General features: G+C 45.2%; 1 protein-coding gene across 2 annotated transcripts; it reads right to left on the reverse strand.

Annotated features, from left to right (window-relative positions):
- Positions 1–417: 417 nt before the first annotated feature.
- On the reverse strand, positions 418–19,126 carry LOC128430081 (synaptopodin-2). Of its 2 annotated transcripts, XM_053416035.1 has the most exons (5): positions 18,928–19,126; positions 11,801–11,952; positions 9,979–10,760; positions 5,311–8,483; positions 418–1,532 (listed from the first exon to the last, which is right to left on the reverse strand). In XM_053416035.1, exons 1-5 carry the CDS (start codon positions 19,033–19,035, stop codon positions 945–947), a joined length of 4,803 nt encoding a protein of 1,600 aa, XP_053272010.1. In that variant the 5' UTR covers positions 19,036–19,126; the 3' UTR covers positions 418–944. The 2 variants fall into 2 exon arrangements, with proteins under 2 accessions (XP_053272010.1, XP_053272009.1); XM_053416034.1 differs by lacking the exon at positions 418–1,532 and having other exon boundaries at positions 1,894–8,483.
- Between the last annotated feature and the right edge of the window lie 277 nt (positions 19,127–19,403).

Here is a 19,403-nt window from a genome sequence, read left to right on the forward strand (position 1 = left end):
TAACCACGCGTCCCGCCCCCACATAGAGTTATGGCACTAACCTTTCCCCGAGTTTTAAGCCTCACTTCTAATCGACATCCTGACAGTGGAAGGACTTTCCCCGTCTGAAAACACCAACCCCCGAAAAAGACAAAACCAGCAAAAACACGAAAAAATAGTAAAACGTGCACGTTCACTGCAAGAACCAGCATGCTGAATACATACATCCACAGCAGACAGTGAAACCGGGATGAGCCACAAGCTCGGGAACAATTCTAGAGACATTCTGTAACTTACTCAAGGGAACGTAGGTTTCTTCATTTTCTCTGTCATCATCCCCTCATATCTCTTTTCTCAGGACACCATCATTACCTCCGCCAAGGTTTGTTTGTTTGAGTTGAGGATTATGGGAAAAGTACACAATGGATTACCACGTGTATCACTTTCTGTAATATGTACTTTCATAGGGCGACGGTTGGGCCTTTGGCGGAGTTATGCGCTCTACTGAGTACGTCGAGTTACTCTTCTTCCACATTCTGAAAGTTTAACTGAACACTCAGCTATCGTCATCTCCAGACAAACTGTTTCTATATAATCATCCAAAACCCCCTCCACTGATCCAGCACATGATTCACACTCAGTGCATCCGTTCCATAACAACATGCTCCCGGCTTTTTATGACGAACCAACTTCAGTGTATCCACCAATCAATTCACCGAGTAAACTCTCCGAAACATTGTTAAAGTCACCATCGGTCTTCACATTTGATTGCTGCATGCAAATACTTCATTTAAATCATATAAAAAAAGGTGAAAGTGTTTTTTAAAACACGTAGTAGCATGAAAACCAGGAGAAATTCAAAACAAGCATTTCCAAATGTCCGTTTCATGTTTCGCTCACTGCTCACTCAAAACTGCGAGGACCCTCTAACTGCACTTGAACGCGTCACGAGGTTGAGTTGTGTCCTACCGTCTCCAACTCCAAGTGTTGCTGGCGTTCACAGACTTGTAAGTTCCCGAGGGCCTCTTATACTCAAAGGAAGAGGCAGAGGGCCCAGGGCTTGCCTCTGTCACAGGCCTCTGAGGCTGCCACTGTCTGGGCAGAGACCGGTAACCGGCCGGACCAGCGACACTGGAGATGACGCTCTTTGCAGGGGTCACAAACGATGGCAGGGGGGCCCGACTCTGACTGCGGCCCTGGCTCCAAGTCTGGCTGCCAGTTTTCTGAGGGGCTTGATAAGACCCCCCGGCCTTCCATTCCGCCGGCGGCTCGGGCAGCAGTTTGCGCTGGGCGGCCAAACGGACGTTCGAGGCGAGGGTTTGGTGTAGGTTCCGCAAAGAGAAGGCCTCATCCACCAGGCCCAGGGGGTGTCGGGAGGCCGCCTCCCAGGGCGAAAGGGGCTTGTGGCCCTTCTCCGGCCAGGACCCCTGCCTTGCTGTGGGAGTTGGGCAGGCCCGAGTTGGAGGCCTCGGGGAAGAAGTCGTTGAGGCGGACTTCTGGCCTCTGAATGGTGTTCTGCCTGGTGGGGAAAGAGAGTAGCTCCTGCCAAGTGCCTGTAAAGAAAGATCCAGACATGTTTGTTTTAATAAGGGTTCAGGTTTGTTTGGTTGACTGGCTCCTCCAGCCAAATCAAATCCGCTCGGAAAGAAATGATGGAAAACAGAGGAGCACTACGTCAGCACATTTCCAGGGCGATAACATCCTCATATTGTATTAAAAGGAACTCGGTCAATTTTTTTTACGTATAAACATTGAATGTTTAGAAAGAAGGCAAAAAGATCTGAAATAGTTTTAAGACTTATTATTATTAAACCTATTGAGGAGGTAACAGATCATTCCACATTAAGCCTCCTCAGCACAGGAGGGGACTATACTTCTCAGAACAACTGGCTCTTGAGAGTATTACCAAGCTTATCGTCACTCGATCTGATTTTGAACACGGCAACACATCTGAAGTAAAGCAGTGAGATGGTGAAGCTGCTAAATGCTTAATAGTAAAAACCTCCTCAGGGCTGCCCACAGAGCCCAGGGTTACGTGGGGTGAAGAAGCACCTCTAACAACACATTCTGTGGGGGGTGGAACAAATGCAGAAAAGAGGCAGTGCTGCCATCCCCTGGCCAAAGATGTGTAAAATCAGCAGGTGGAAATGGAAAAAGAGCAGAATAGAAAAGAGTGCAGACATAAAAAAAAAAGAAGTGTAGCTGAATGAGTCAATAGGGGGAATTAAATCTACGCTGACTCAGGTATTTCAAAGGCCCAGAATGCTTCTGCCTATCCTGGAGTGAGGCAGACACTAGAATAGATCAGTAGATTAGCAAACAATCTGAGGTGACATATTTGTTTTGTGCAGTTTATGCCCGAAGCGCATTCAAGAGCGGAAGGTTGAACTGAACTAGGATCTTAATCTGATCTTTACAGGACATCAGCAACTTCCACGGTGGGGTTAAAACAGGTGATGCACAGAATTTAAAATTACGTGTGTGGGTAATGATTTTGGCTGTTATCTCAATTTCATTCGTTGTTTTTATATGCTTCATTTAATTCTATTGCATTTTTTTAAACCATTTTTATTTATATGCTTTATTTTCATAATTTTTTTTATCTTTATATTTATTTATGCACCTATCTTTGTAAGGAGTGAAGCCTCTCATTATTTAATTGCATCTAAGTATAACGACAAGATGTTTCATTTGTTTATTTCATTTTTAAATCATATTTCAATTTAATGTCTTGTCTTCAGAATGCATTAGAAATTAAATATGGTAATTAAAAATGTGCGTGTAAACAACCAATATGCCGTTATCGGGGGGGTCAACCCCAGCCATGTGAATAGGAATCAGCTTCCTCCAGATATAGCTGCAGAAATCTCTTGAATTAACACATAATTTGATATGAAAATTTCCACCGTACAAATAACTGCCCTTTCTCTAAGTGCATGACACCACATGGATATACATTTCAGCAGGGGGCCCACTCACTTGACCAACAGTTATCCAGTGAGGTCTCCTCCCGGTGAGTTCACCGGTCTAAGAATACCCTTGATGAACACATCACCAGGAATTCTGCATCATTCTGCAGGAATGTGCTGCTCAAGCATTCACCTCAATCTACTGAGAATGTCAGGGATTCCTTCTTTATAGCGTGTCAACTGTATTTTTGTTTTACTGTTAAGAAGTGATTGGTTTGTGAAAGACAGTGGGTGCAAGTGGTACTTCAGTTGAAATCCATTTTGTCTGTGCTAATGCAAACTTGATCAGTATTTATAGTACAGGTGAGAGAAGGTGGTGAAATTCAGAGACAGGAAACATAACAAAAGAAACCAGAAATAGAAGAAAACCGTAAAAAGCGTGCAGAGGTGAACTGAAAGAAAGGAAAAGGAGAAACAAGGATAAAAGACATTTTAATGGCACTGCAGTGAATCATACAGAAAGTGCACTACGAAGAGAAACACACACGGGGAAAAGAAAAGAACACAAAGAACAGAGGCAGCCCTGTACCAAAAATATATAAGTGAACATTACTGAGCTGGTCATCCTTTCAACAATCCTCCTTTTTGGATATTGTCTATTCATATAAAACAAAAGCAGGTGAAGATGCATTAAAGAGTGAGACGAGGACAATGGGCAATGGGCAATAGTACTACATTACACGAAACATTTTTTGCTTTCTTCAAAAAAATATTATAGGGTCCAGGAGATTGTAGCTTTCACTTGAGGCTTCAGTTGAAATCCAAGCCGTCTATTCCTGGACCTCAGCTCTCCCTCTCATGAGGCCGTTTAAATATAGGACCTAACATGATGCAACAGTTGGTAAAAAGCTTAAAATAAAACTAATCCACCTCAGCGAGCGCTATGGGAGAGAAAGCACTGAAGAAAAAGTGTTTACTAATCAAGCATTTAAGCAAGCCACTGTTTGGTTGTCACTTTAAAGCAGTATTTCCGTTTTCTCCAGTGTCGTTACATAATCCCTGTACCTTGTACCAACATCACTTCGATTACAAACTTAGCCCTCTGCTTACCATCCCCCTCCACCACTTCATTACTATTTTTCCACTTTTTTTGATAACTCTTTTTAGGCACATTTAGTGTTTGCTTCTTTTCAGAAATCAACTTCCTGTTGTCACAGTCGAGAGCCCATCACTATTTTGATTTCTTTTTTTCTTTCAGCTCTCTTTCAGCCTCTCCTACATCATTTCTTCTTCTTATTCTTTTGCACATAATTACATTTATCATTAGTCATTTTAGTCTTTAGTCAATTTATATTGTATATATCCATTTCTAGTGAACCATCCATATGCATAATCTTATATAAAAATGCTCCTCTGTGTCTAAAGAGCTATACTTACATCCTGTTCTTATTCTTATGCTCCTAATATTTTATGACACCATTCACATTATCTCTTTGAGAACCACCAAGCTCTGTCCAATGTCAAGAGCAGGTGGAAGTGTACAATGTCATTACAGCACTTTTACGTGCTCTTAATGCACCACATGCCAGTGGACTGTAAGAGCACCAATGTTGTGGTTCAGGCCGACACAATGCATGTAATGAAATCACTCTTTATCAACTGCTGCTGGCTTCCACACCTGAGCTGTGCTCTTTTTGGCAGAAAATCTAGGCTTAGGAGCGGCTGCAGGGTTACCACCTGATGCAGATTCAGGCCGAGCAGCCACAGGGAAACTAGGAACAACAAAGCTACTGGGAGGCTGCGGCTGGTAAGGCACTGAAGGAGCCGCCATGTAGGGAGGGCTGCTGGCCGGTGGGTAAGAAACCTGCGGTGCCTGTTGGTAGGAAGGGTTTGCCGGTTGAGGAGCTTGGGGATGATAAACAGGTGGGGCAGCTTGTTGATACTGTGGGTTATATGGTTGCTGGTAAGGGACGGCAGGGGGTTGCTGATAAGCATTAGGGTTGGCATAAACATTAGCTGGGGTTTGCTGGTAGTGGCCCTCATGCATCATTGGCTGCATAGGCATCCCATAGGCCTGCTGGGGGTATGGAGCATTAAGTGGTCCAGTTGGCTGGATGGGAGCCATTTGCTCATAACTAATTGGTTGGTTGTCAGCGGGGGGGTCAGGAGGGGAACTGTCGGGCTTAGGCGCAGGGGGCTTCGGAGCCACCACTGCTGGACCATAAGTAAAGAGGGAGGAATTAAGTTGATATGGTTGATGCTTCATCACATCTATAACATTAAGGGGTTTAGGTGCAGGTTTCCCTTTGGCTTTTTTCTTATCTTTGGATGCAGGACTAGATTGAGGGATCTGCTTTGTTGCTGCTGGGGGATAAGAAGGGGAGTGAATAGGATTATACGCCCGTGAAGGTGGAGCACGTACATTTGGACTATATTTCCACTCGTTCGGTAAGGAGGCAGCTGGTGATGATGACCGGCTCGCCTTGTTCGCTTCCACAGTCTCGGAGTCCACAACATACTTCTCCATACGAGACTGTCTCTTGGCAAACATATCAGCTCCCTTCCCTCTTACAACTGGCATCTCATTCGCTGGACCTGCTGATGATGGGTTTAAGATAGTGGCCATCGGGTTGATCGGCGGTGAAGCTCTTTGACGTATGGTAAAAGAGTGCATTCGCTGGGGTGGAGAGGGTGGGGTGCGGTTTTGTGGGGCATTTTGTGGTTGAAGCCACGGTTTTGGAGAAGGAGGAGTGTTCACCATTGACGTGGAAACATTCACAGGTGTTTGCTGGGACTCTGGTGCCCAATGTGTCTGAGGCTGAGGCTGTGCTGGAGACCAGGCTGTATTCGTTGATGGCTGTGGTGGAGACTTTGCTGTGGCTGGTTGCCAGTTTGGCTGTGGTGTGGACTGGGATGGAACTGGTTGAGCCCAATGTGGTGGTTGATTTGGGGCCTGGTTTTGCTCTTGTGCCCAAGAATTTATTGAGTGCTGTCCATGGCCTGGAGGTTGCTGGGGCCATGATGGTTGGGGCTGAGCCTGGGCAGGTACTGGTGCCCATGGACTCAAATTGGCTTGAGGCTGCGCTTGAGGTTGTGCTTGGGGTGCTTGCATCCACGGGGGCTGAGCTTGGGCTTGAGCTTGTGATGGTGGCCATGCATTAATTGAAGGCTGCTGTTGCTGCTGAGGCTGAGCTGAGACCCAAGGTGGCTGTGATTGAGCGGGTGCCTGGGCCTGTGGCCAAGCTTGTTGTGGAGCCTGTTTCTGTTGTTGTTGAACCCAAGGCGACTGTGGCTCGGATTCTGGCTGAGCCTGTTGAACCCAAGGAGGTTGTACTTGGGATTTCTGCTGGGATGGTTGCATCCATGGTGGTTGAGGCTGTGTATCCGCCTCTAATGGCTTTGCCCATGGGGCCTGGGTCTGCTGCTGCACTGGTTCTTGAGGCTGACCCCAAGTTGGTTGCATTTGCTGAACTTGTGGCTGCTCTAGAGGCTGGGCCCAGGGTGGCTGAACTTGTGGCTGAGGCTGCTCTAGAGGCTGGGCCCAGGGTGGCTGAACTTGTGGCTGAGGCTCTGGTTGCTCTAGAGGTTGGGCCCAGGGTGGATGAACCTGTGGCTGAGGCTGTGGTTGCTCTATAGGCTGGGCCCAGGGTGGATGGGCCTGTTGCTGAGGATGAGGTTGCTCTAGAGGCTGGGCCCATGGTGGTTGGACCTGGGGATGAGGCTGTGGTTGCGCTGGAGGCTGGGCCCAGGCTGCCTGAGCATGTGTCTGGGCTTGTGCCGGTTCTTCAGGCTGACTCCAGGATGGCTGAATTTGAGGGGTCCAAGTGTTTGTGGGGGGTGGAGGCTGAGCCAGGGTCTGAGAATTTTGTCTTGTCACCCAAGGTAACTGTGGTGGGGACTGACTTGGAGGTGGTTCCTGTGGTTGCACTTGAACTGGATGCCAGGAATTGGTAGATGCTTGTTGTGACTGGGATTGTGCTGGGGCCCAGGTGGTTACAGGTGCAGGCTCTGGCTGCGGATTAGAATAAATTTGACCATTTTCCTCTTGAGTTGTCACTTGGAGGGGCTCTTTTTGAGATTCAGGCTCTGAGAGAGTCCACGTGTGCTGCCCTTCTGTATTGGTGCTGGCAGCAGCCTCCGCGGGGGCGGGAGGGGGAGAGGGCTCAGGAGCAGGTGCAGGGGTTGGCTCTTGCTCTGGAGCAGGAGTAGTGTCTGTGGTGGGGGCAGCAGCAGGTGTGGAAGCACTATTTTCAGCACACTGAGCCATGTCCTGGTTGTTCATTTCTATCTGTGGGGACCAAAGAGAGCTGGGGTCGATCGCAGGCTTTGGAGCCACTGGTGGAGGATTCTTCTGTTTAGCTCGTGGAGGCTGGAGGAAATTACAAGCCTCAGCCCCAAGGCTGAGGTAGTCTTCCTCAGGTCCTGACTCAAAACCCAACTTCTTATCACCCTTGTTTAGGAGGTTCAATAAGGCCGGGTTAGGTGACACTTTTGGGGCTTCCTTAAACGTGAACATTTGCTTGCCAGTATTTCTTTTCCTTGCATCCATCAGAAGGCCAGTCCTACTAGCAGGGGTAGCAATGCGCTCATCTCGGGATGCTAGCTCCTCCCCTTGGCCCACCGAATCTGCATTGGTCCCACACATTGCGGGAGCAGCTGAGAAAGGCTTTGCAGTGCGATTGCTTAAAGAACTCTGCATTTCATTGGTTTGATGTTGGACTGTGCCATTGACGTTTGAAGAATACTGCTGCATTTGCTGGTGCTGTTGCTGATATTCTTGCTGCTGCTGATACACTTGCTGCTGTTGATAATGCTGCTGCTCATACTGCTGTTGCTGGTACTGTTGGTATGCTTGCTGCTGTTGGTAGCTCTGTTGCTGCTGTTGATAGCTCTGTTGCTGCTGTTGATAGCTCTGTTGCTGCTGTTGGTAGCTCTGTTGTTGCTCATGGAACTGTTGCTCTTGATACTGCTGGTACTGGTGTTGCTGTTGGCTTTGCTGGTGTACATTTACATCCATGTAAGCATGGCCCTCTGTCGTTGACTGCATATAGGACTGCTCCATTGTCTTCTTCTCAGGCTCCGGCACTCCTTCCACGGGAATCCCCTGGCGCCGGAGCTCATCGTGCTCAGCACCTAGCTCATCCATCCTCTGACGTCGCTGGACAAACATAAGGGCACCCTTTCCTTTGGTATCAGGCAAACACTCCATCTCTGCTTTGTTGTTCAGGTTCCTTTCAATATCAAGGAGACCTTTGTCCCAGTTGATAGTCAGCACACCTTTGCTACTTTGGACATTAGTCAGGAAATTCTTATCTAGTTCAGAATCGCTCGGAGCCACAAGGGTAAATTCGACAGTGTGGGTTTCTTGTTTTTCGTCTTCCTCGTCCTCGTCCTCGCTGTTCTCTGGTTCGTCTTCTCCTGTGCCGTAGCTCACAAGCGTGTACTTCTTGGCCCTTTGCCGATGTTTCTTGAACATCAACACCCCTTTGTTGTTGGGGTTGGGCGGAGCAGCCGTGAGGAGGAGAGCAATAAGTTTACATTTGGACTTGTGCTCCTTCAGCTGCTTCTCGGACAGACTCTCGCTACGCCTGAGCCCTGCGTCGAGAAAGAAAGAGAGAATTTAGGGTTATAGCAAATGGTAACAGTTCTGTTTGTACATTTCAGTTCTTTGATCACTGACAGTTGTTGCAGACTGTATCTACACTGATCACAATTGGAATTGTCTAAATTACTTTACATCTATTTTGGTTATATGCCCATGAATATCAATCTGAAAATAAAATCATACTACGTTATATAACTCCCATTGGTTCCAGTATTCATTTGAAAATAGATCATAGTGACAAGATAAAAAAAGATAAGGTTAAGCAAGTAACAAAGCTTTTATTTGTAAAAATACATCCTTTAGGTCCAGTCAAAGCAGAAGCAACAGACTTAAATATAACAAGTAAATGATAAATGTTATACATTCTCTTGTTGATCTGATATGATTGCACCACAAATACAAACTAATCTATAAACTGATCCCTTCACAAGGAAGAGAAATACACAAATTCTATCCAACCATAGCCGTGTACTTTTCCTCATTATTCCAAATTTGCTCATTCGGTCGAACATAAATCATCTTCCCGCAAAGCACTTACAAAGTTCTGTGACCCATATCTAACATCCTCATTTGTCCATTGAAAATTGCGCTGCATTAAATTGGTTATTAATCCCCATAACGCATAAAGCCGGGACTAGGACCTGAGAAAGATTAAAGATAGACTGCGCGCAATAAATTCACCAGGATCAGAGCATCTTTGCCATACAGCTTATCTGCAAGTTCATAAACTCACCCTCAAAGCTGAAATCTATCACATACACTCATACTTAAGCCAAGTCAGCGCTGCGATAAAATAACAAGTAGCCTTACTGTTTTTATATTGCTGCAAGACTAACCTGAAGGTGGAGGACACAGCGGGAGTGAGCGACTGACTCACTTTTTTAGCTCAGTTAAAGCACTCAGTGCGAGAGGATCAGGTAACGGGCTGGGGGGAGCACATGCTGGTGTCTGTCAAAGGGCCACTTCTGCAGGCATCATCAGCGGGCTGGTGTTATATTTATGTCTTCCACACAGCCCAGAGGAATGCCTCCGTATCCATATTCATCATTAAGCCTCTTTAAAAGTAACAGAATTGGTTTATAAAGAGCAGCATATTCTCCTAATATGAACGATTCCACATCCTTTTGTTTCTCTCCTATCAGATTCTGTTAATTTAACCTGCGTCACCATACAATCCGCTCCCTGCTGCCCTGTCGACACTTTGTGTTGTAATTCAGATCAGACCCGGATGTATCTTCTCCCATTCAAAGGAATGAGTACCCTCCTCCAACTGCACTGAGAGATACATCCTATTTTGAGGGGTACACACATTGGACCATCAGGCTCTGGAATGCACACATGCTGTTGACAAATGCAATCCAGTGCCCTACTGGCTTGTAGAAGATCCCTTAAAGAGTAGATGATTCTAATCCACACACTCAAATACATTGAGGACAAAACGCACACACGATTATGGTAGGTAACACAAATGGAAATGGTCCTTACTGGAGTGCCTTGCCCGATGCTTGTTAGGTTTGTCTGGATCCCCCTCAGAGTCGGAGTCCTGCTCTGCTGCCTGTGACGCCTCATCTGTGGGAATTCCAAATGAGACCGTAAAAGACCCAGGGTCTCCCTCGCAGTGCCCTCCTCCTTCTTCCCCTTCACTTTGGGATCCGACGCTTCCACTGACCCTGGGGCCTCCCACGCTCAGGATGCCCCTCCCTGCCCCGGCTGCTGATGGCTGCTGCAAAATGACCTCCACCTGCCCCAGCACCGAAGGGGAGCCGAGCACCACCCCATGCTGGCCCAGTGGCTCTCTCACGGAGCTCGGCACAAGGTGCGATATGGTGGAGGTGTGGATGGTCTCGATAACCTCCCTGTCTGAGAGCCCCCCCTCGACCCCGAGTGCACTACCAAGAGAGCAGCATCCCGCTTGGTCAGACGTTTGCTCGGACAGGGAAACCTGGAGCTCCACCACGTTCCCAGGGGAGAAGCACCGTCGTCCTTCTTTCTCACTGATAACAGGCTCTCGGCCTCTCTGACCATCAGACGGGGGAGCATCCAGCTGGGTGCAAAACAACTGGGGTCCCTTGGGGGACTCTGTGTTGCTGTCCGGCTCCCCATAGTAGAGCTGGTTCTGGGACTCGGATATGTAGAGTTCTCTCGGGCTTTGGGATCTGTGCTTTGGGGAGAGGATGTGGAGGGTGGTGCTCGCTAAAGCCTCGGACGAAGGTTCCCTCTCACCACAATGTGTGTCTGAATCCTCGCCTTCAGGAATGGAGCTGAATCTGTCAGAGCCGAGGGGGAAGAACAGGAATAAATAAAATTGATCATTTAAATAGGAAATTATGCCATTTGGGGTTTTGGTGAAACTGTGAAAGTCTGATTTTACATAAATAAGAATCATATCATTACAGAGGATTGGAGCCATTAGCTTGCTATAGGAAGGTGAGGCCTATCTTCCACTGCTGAAGTTGTTGTTATAAAGTAGATTTCATCTTTAAACAGCCAGTTAAATGAAAAGGTCAGGCCTCTGAAGGGGAAAATAATCACATTTCAACATCGCTCTTTACCGAACATTTACGTTCAAGGTAAGGAGGAGCACGAATGCCATATAATGTTATTATCCGTGACTGGTATCATTGAATTTAGGCCAATTACATCGGTGACTAATCCTTTTTCAGCCACAAGGTCAGCTGCTCTCCATGTCCGAAGAGATCCTTGTGTGTCATAGAAACACTTTTAATACAAATCCTGCACTGAGATCATAGTCCTGTTATAGCCACAATAAATTGGATTCAACTAATTAGTTCAACTTCAATGCGCCATCGAAAAACAACTGTCTCCCCCGCTGTGGGTTTAAATGCGGCACACACTAGGGCGCATGCAGCAATATTTGAAGGGATCTCACCCTGGCAAACACACTGGCAGTGCCCACTGAGTAATGGCCGAGCAGCTGCACGTCAATCACGCACACAAATCTGTTGCACCTTGAACCGAGCCAGCGGGAAGGTCACCATGGCTGACACACATTCAGTCACCAGCACACACACACACACACGGGCATTAAAACCAGTGTATGTACACATATGAGCTGTGCAATGAGCCGTGCAAAAGGATGCAGGCCATAAAAGACAGAAAGAAAACAACATGCTATCTAAATGCTAATTCAGTGCAGCTTTAATGATTTCTGCACTGCGGTGGTGAACACCAAGGGCCCAGTGCAGGGCCCATTTGTCACGACACACAACATATTCCACGTTTATTGATTTTGCATGTATACCCTCCTCCGATTGTGAATCGATTGGGGCGGCATGCGGAGCTGCACCTTTTGAGAAGCAGCTGCAGGCGGTCGATGGACGTGTCGATGAGGACAAGGGCCCGTAAGAGGGTGAGCTCGGCGCACGGCTCTCCGTTCAGCGACACCACCTCGTCGCCCTCCTGCACTCCGGCCGAGAAGGCGCGGCCTCCTTCCTCCACCTGTGGACGACACAAAAGCATGTCCATTACAACCACACATGAGCTCTTCACAAACAGCACCGGACATGCATCAGTTAATCAGCTTGTGACCCCAAAATGCAAATGTACATATAATATAATATATATATACAAACTATGACTGCTGCTATTTTCAGGGAGTCTCAATTAATGTTCTTACTGAGGTCATTATACAGAAACCCGCCCCCTCCATTTTGATCTCGGAAAACAAGAGGACAATAGTATTTTTTACAATGGAGTTAAGATGGATTATGCATTTTCATGAAAATAAAAGGAGAAAACATAAATCTGTATAATATTTAAAGATAAAACGAGTTTTTTCCAGTCATGGCAGTCGGGGGGAAGAACTAAATAAAAACATGTTAGACTAGATTATTATTCTAGAGATATAAAAGGAAAACAATTGAGACGTAGTGGTAGTTGAATTTTAAATTGAATGAATTCAAAACATAACCGTGCTGCTGCAGTACTATAGCTGCAGGCCGGCTCTGCCCAGATCCATGTGACGGGCACCTCCTTGCACAGTTGAGCTAATGATTGATGGTTTAGTTCTCTTGTAAATGGTTCCCGAGTTCGATAAAATGGTTCATTAATAAGAGGATTTAATAAGGAAGAAACACCTCATACATTTTTGCACAATAGGCCACTTATTCAAAGCGAGGGGATAAATGATTACTTCAGTTCCATGCAGTTAGCGGATACGCTCTCGGCGAAAGATATTTAGCAAATGCTGCAAATAAACAGCTTTAGGTGGGTTTGTGAGGTCTGCAGTGCTTTTCTTACTACTTGAGCAACACTAGAGGGTGTTTCATGTGCTGCGTGACATCTTATCATAAACAGTCCCTCCCACACTTCGTTGTGTTTCCTAAATATTGACTGTCAAATGAAAAACACAATGCCAAAAAACACAATCTTCAAATATCGATGGGGATAATGCACAGCCCTTAATTCGCCCTGTAGGATGAATCCGCACATTGACCCAGTAATGTTTATGATAGATCAATACAGTTTAACCTGAGGCGATGCTGAACACGTCGCTCTGCCATCGATCACACTAATGTTCTCCCGTGCTCTTCAAGTTGAGTCAAACCATAACAAAACCAAAACAGTCTCCTTGGTTTCTCCTATTAAAGTGACACAGGAGGACATCGTGACGAGCAGCAGTGCACGTTTAAGGTTTTCCATCTCTCTATCCTTTAACAACACACGGAAAGATTGATTAATTTGTTTTATTCCGTCTCCTGCCTAAAGCAAAACAGAAACTAGATTTGCAATATCGGGACTAAACCAATAAACCATCCTAACGATGTAGAAACAAAAGGAAGCCAACTTTTGAGCATTAGAATTAAACAACCATTCCATTCTGTCGTCGTCAGGGTACCACTGGATTTCAATCATATATTTTATGCAGTATAGATATTTTAAATCATCATTATAATGCCAAAGTATAAGAAAATGTGATTCTCAACCTCTCTTCATTCACACAACCAGAAATGTTTTTAAATCTACCAACTTCCAGAGCCAGAGGAAAGATCCCTGTTCTCAGCTCCCCCCGATAAGTTTGCTGTAACATAAGATTCAAGTGTGCTTGATTTAAATATATATGTTAAAGTGAATCTTATATTTGTTCTATGTTTATTCATGGCAAAGCCATATTTTTTAAACTATGACAAAGTTGTTTGCATTCAAACCCGAAGCCACTGCTATGAAATCTGGAAAATTATGCCATTCTTCTTACTACAAATGTATTTCATTGTACTGTTCTATTTAGATTTTGGAATTTGACACTTGCTGGCAGCTGTACCACCTCCATTGACATGCATTCAACTCTCGAAACCTGCAGTACCGCCATCTTGTCACTAGATGGCAATGTCCACACATACATCTTCAGTTGCTGATTCAAATAGAGGAGAATGCATGGATAGACACAAGAGGAAATCAAAGCAGTTTACATCCCAAAATAACCTATTGTTTTGTGATACAAATTGCTGAGCATACCAAGCAGGTCGTTGCATCCAAGTACCCAAACACAAATCTTGAATTGGACAAAAAACCAGCCAAGACAAACAAAGAGAGACTATATATACAAACATATTTTATGAGGGACTTTATAGAGCTGGTAGCTTTCAGGTAAAACCTCCTGTGAGTCCATCCCTGAGTTTATAAGAGTGAACCAGCACACACACAGGCCCTATAAGGCGGCCTGGGAGCCGGTCCATGGGGGACGCACGCCTCACAACAGCAGGGACTCTGGGTTCGTCCTCAGGGCCACAGCAAACCAGCCGTGCTCCAAAAAAGGAAGGGAAACATTCGTCGTGTTCTCCCACCTCGCAAAACAAAGACAATCGTGCAAATCGCTCGAAAGAAGGTAGAATACCACCTGGTGTTTCTATCATGCTGCCCGTAAACTGGTTGTAAAGGGAAACCCCAGTTTGCAGTAATTGGGGCTGGAGAGGAAAACCAATGAGCGCTACTGTAGGTGTCTGACCAGAGGGGTCGTAAACAGCTTTGGAAAGCTTCAAATTCGAATGAAGTGCTCTCCGAACATTACCAGCAGAACCCCGATCGTCTGAATTCACATCATGTGGGGTCACAATTAAGGCAACATTTACGCCCGCATTATCCCGGGTCGGCCATTTTCGAATTATCTATTTAATGGGCTCGAGCACAATGGAAAAGAAATCGCAGGAGAAGCTGGACTGAGTAGAGTGTTCGTGCAGCCCCCGGCGGTTCCTGCCCTTCGCAGCTTAAAGCAATTATGTAATTTTTTTTGTACATTTGAGGTAAATATTTTCCAGCTGTTTACAGGTACCACTTACACCATGTAGGGAGGAGCGTGCGTTTAATGTTTTCATTCACTCATCCAGTCTTTATTTGCTCAGGGCAGAATACTTAATGGAAGGCCAGTTACTGGGCTGATTGAAAACATATTGCATTGTATCTACTGACATATACTGTAACAGAGAAACCCCAGATCCCTTTATTATTTACTTTAATTTGGGTTTAACAGCTTTAACTTAATGTGTCTTAATTTGGGTTTTCTACTGTAGATTTAATTTGGAAAGAAGCCTATATGGATACTAGGTTGAGAGCATGGATATTATCAGTTATCCTGACAATTGACAGCACTGATATTTACTTTAACTAATTTACATTAAACTATATTTAAATACAGTTAAGCTTCAGTTCCTCTCCAAAGAAAACAATATCTGACATTTGGGGACACATATGACAAATTAGAAACATTAAGGATCATTGAAAATGCCAAACATACTATATCCAGTCCATATGTGGATATTGTGTGACTAAATTATCCCTTGTTCCTTCAGTTGACAAGGAGAACATGAATAACCCATGTTTTTAAGTGTTAAAAAGAAGGCATTGAGTGTCCACAGCCAGGAGCCCTGCAGCTCATTCCTATATAATCCAAATGTTTAAGCTGTTGGCTTTAATTTGCATGAACGATGTGAGAGGAAAAAGTCTCGGGTCATATCTGCTGCCTCCCTGGATCGGGACGTTACAAAAAAAACAAAAAAACAAACAATGCCAAAACTCCTGTAACTGTGGAGCACTTTGTTTACTCCAGGAAAAAAAAATGCACTGGACGAATGAGGCAATGGCATTTTGCTGATTGCTTGGCAGCTTAATAAGGTTCCTATGGTGCCGTGTTAGAGCAGAAACATCAGCAACAAGAGCCCTCTTTACTCTGCCAAGGCCAAGATAATCCAGGCAAGGAGGACTCCTAACTCAGCCTGCGAATAGAGTTTAATGGAAATTAGATAAAATTCTCATTAGCTGGCGTAATTAATATCAACGTGCAGGCTCAGCCCCAAAAGTTAGAAAACTTTGCAGACTTGCATTAAGATTACATTTTGCTATTCAGCGGTCCAGAACTGATCTGATGCATGTTGACATTCCACATACCAAGATGACATACTTTAGTAATTAGGAGGCCGAAAAAAGTCTCCTGCTCTGATTCTGATGATTAAACAATTTCTAATTCTGAAAGTCTGTCTCCTATCAATGCAAATGACATCACCGGGTCTTTTTATTTGTTTTCTATAAGACGTCGAAAAAGTATGCACGATGATTCCTCCATGTTTTCTTCTGAAGGTGTGTTGGTGAATTCGCAGGTCAGGACTTGGAAAAAAAAGTTGCAGTTTCTGTAGCTTTAAAAATAAGGTGACCTCATCAACTTTGTACTCGGGCCACGACTCCAACTAAGAAGAAACACACAGCTTCCCTTATATGGAGAGAACCTTTTGAGAGTGGATACCCGGTGCCCCCTCGCACTGCACCGCCTGTCAGCGCGCGGAACAATCACTTTCTCCTGGGGAAACAAAAACTGTTTCTCTCCTCGCTAGCGTTCAACAGAAGCGTTTAATAGAAACGCATTTTTCCATCAGACACACACGGGAGAGAAACCGTGGGCTACAGGCCTCCATCTTGGCACGTCCTCCCCTTTCGACTCTCACCGAACACACTCTGCTCTCCCTCCAGAAGAGTTTGGAGGCATGTTCAGAGTTATGCCTTCCAGATGAGGTGGACTAAAGCCCCCAGATGTCCGCGAGTGAGGCAACAGATCATATGCGGCTACCACTGGTTTTAACAGGACAAACACTCAAATCCAGTGTATTTACAGGAACCTTGTGTGGGGGGGCGTGGAGAGAAAATTAAAGCTTAAACGAGCATTAGATGTAGGGGGTATTTTCCCATCAGGGCAAGATGACAGAGGACTGTTACAGTTGATCTGCTTGATAGAGCTCACGGATGCTGCGACCTTTTGGCAAAGCCTCTCGTAAAGGTCATGTTGACTCATGCAGAACTCCTTTGCCCTACAGTGAACATAACTTAGTGGGGGTATTGGCTCATCGTACATTAAAAGTAACAGGCTTGTAAGATTGCCATGACATGAAGGGGAATACATTTGTGAAAAAGCATTTGAACTCCATGATAAACTCATCCTTTCAGTCCAGATGTTTCTGAGGTGGCTCTACATTCACCTGTTCAGTCTGCAGAGACTCCTGCAGTGAGGTGTGGACACAATAGCTACAGCCTTACTCAAAGATAAGTGTTTCATTATCTCGTTAAAATGATCAACCGATGCTCTCAGGACGCTTTCTTCTGCCGGAGCTTTGATGTCACAGGAATGCAGCTGGAGAAAAAACATTTACGTCTTCAGTGAGAGACGTGTGCGACCTGAGCACTCGTGAACATGCATGACTATATATAGGCTCCACTGGTCTTCAAAATAAAAGCACCTGGCTCTACCATTTTTACCACGCACGTACAGTGCATTAAAATGAAATGTTCTGAAACTTAATCTTTATGCATCACATACGAAAGAAAAGAGAATGGTGGTTTTATCGGCGCATTTAATCTGCCTTCAAAGTTAATAGTGAACATGATTTAGGGACCTATGCAAATGCTCGTTAAATCTAACAGTAGATGATTAAAGTGGCATAGCTTCAAGAGAAATAGGGACATTGTGCATAGTTTAAATGTATAAGTTAATGCTCCTGAGGTCCAGAGGATGAAGTTGGATAATGTCATCACTACAGTTACAACCAAACAGCAGCCTGTTACTCTTAGAAATAACAGTCATACATTATTGCCCATGTTAGAACAAGAGGAGCAAACGACTCAAGTTAACATAACATAATAATTATTTGTACAACAGGATTATCAATCAACACTACAGTTCCTAAATGCACCATCACACTTTATCACTTGAAGTGTGCAGGTGAAATCCTCTGTTGTCATTTCTAAGGTTTATTACCACACTATCAGCCCTAAGCAAACGCCGTGGAGCCGATATGTTCCTATAACAGGGCCTACATTTGTCTAACCTCCTGCACCCATCTGCATGTTCCTCTCTCCCTGGTCTTCCTCCGTAACACACGTACTCTTCCCTGTTCGGGTCGATTGCACGTCCGAATGATGTGCTGCCTTCCTGCTGTAATCTTTGTGAGTGATAACAGATCACACTGGCCTCAGCTTCACACTCTCCCTCGGCCTTGACCATATAAGGGTCCAGAGGAATCTCGCACACCAAAACACAGCCAACGCACAAAAAAATGCAGGGACACAAACACACACACGCACACACACTGCTCCGAAGAAAAAAAGAACGTTTCTCCCACCAGGGACTGTTTCACTTAAGATTTCTCTTTTCTCCAGTGAATGGCTCAAAGAAACTTTATCCAAACTTAAATAGATAACGGCTCTTGTTATCCAAACCGAGAGGGAATTCATACAGTCTCCAATATCCAGCAGATAACACGAGTAGAACTTTCATCATATTTACAGGCAGAGCCCAACTTGCTCAGATGACACATTTAAATAATAACTTCATGTCAATTATTGATATAGATTTACATATTGAGATAAACATAGGAAGTTATATAGAGAGAGATTTATATACAAAGAGAGAGGGAGCTATATCGAGATAAAGAGTTATATAGAGAGGGAGACATACAGTGAGAGATTGAGAGAGTTATAGAGAGAGATAGAGAGAGAGGGAGAGATGTAGAGAGAGACAGGGAGAGTTATCGAGAGAGATAGAGAGTTATAGAGAGAGGGAGAGATATAGAAAGAGACAGCAAGAGTTATAGAGAGAGGAAGATATATAGAGAGATGTAGAGTTATATTAGAAGGGGGAGATAAAGAGTGATAAAGACAGAGTTATAGAGAAGGGGAGAGATAAATAGCTTATAGAGAGATGGAGAGAGTTATATAGACAGGGGCAGAAACAGAGAGGGAGAGTTATACAAAGAGGTAAAGATGTAGAGAGAGATGGAGAGAGTTATATAGAGAGGGAGAGATATAGAATCATAGAGAGAGAGAGAAAGCTATAGAATGATATATCGAGAGATAGAGAGATAGAGGATGATAGAGAAAAAGATGCACATAGAGAAACCGAGGCGTGGGGATATGGACAGACAAACAGACAGATACCTGTGAAATGAGGAAGGGTCTGTAGGTGTCTCCCTCTCCCTCTCTCAGGGTGAATCCCCAGGGTGCACCCCCACGCAGCGTCACGCAGATGTAATCCCCGGTGCCCATGATGCTGCGCGCCGCTCTTCCTCATGCACACAGCAGCGCTGCTACCATCGAGCTGACGGCCGCGGCAGCACTCTGCACGAACCACCTCTCCACCTCCACTGCTCTGTATAAACCCCATCATCCGAGTTCTGCCCGAGTCCAGCCCGCTGCTGCAGACGTCACGGCGCAAGGACCCGCCTGCAGGCTTCGGCGTGCAACTGGTGGTTTGAGTCCTGCAAGGGGAGGGAGAGGGAGGCGAGGGGGGCTGGAGTTGGACAAAAAGTTAATATTGTGTATTAATATACGTTTTTATACTTATATTACTATTTTATTCACCCACATACAGTATTGTTTGACTCCTATTATACTCTATGAATACTGGCAGTACT

The sequence above is a fragment of the Pleuronectes platessa genome, chromosome 23 (genome assembly GCF_947347685.1).
Source record: "Pleuronectes platessa chromosome 23, fPlePla1.1, whole genome shotgun sequence".
Taxonomy (NCBI): domain Eukaryota; kingdom Metazoa; phylum Chordata; class Actinopteri; order Pleuronectiformes; family Pleuronectidae; genus Pleuronectes; species Pleuronectes platessa.

Coding starts and splice junctions, on each gene's coding strand:
- LOC128430081 (XM_053416034.1), bottom strand. CDS start 19,035: ATGGGCACCGGGGATTACATCTGCGTGACGCTGCGTGGGGGTGCACCC. Junction 11,953..18,927: donor GACCCTTCCTCATTTCACAG/GTATCTGTCTGT, acceptor TGTCGTCCACAG/GTGGAGGAAGGAGGCCGCGC. Junction 10,761..11,800: donor CTGCAGCTGCTTCTCAAAAG/GTGCAGCTCCGC, acceptor CGGCTCTGACAG/ATTCAGCTCCATTCCTGAAG.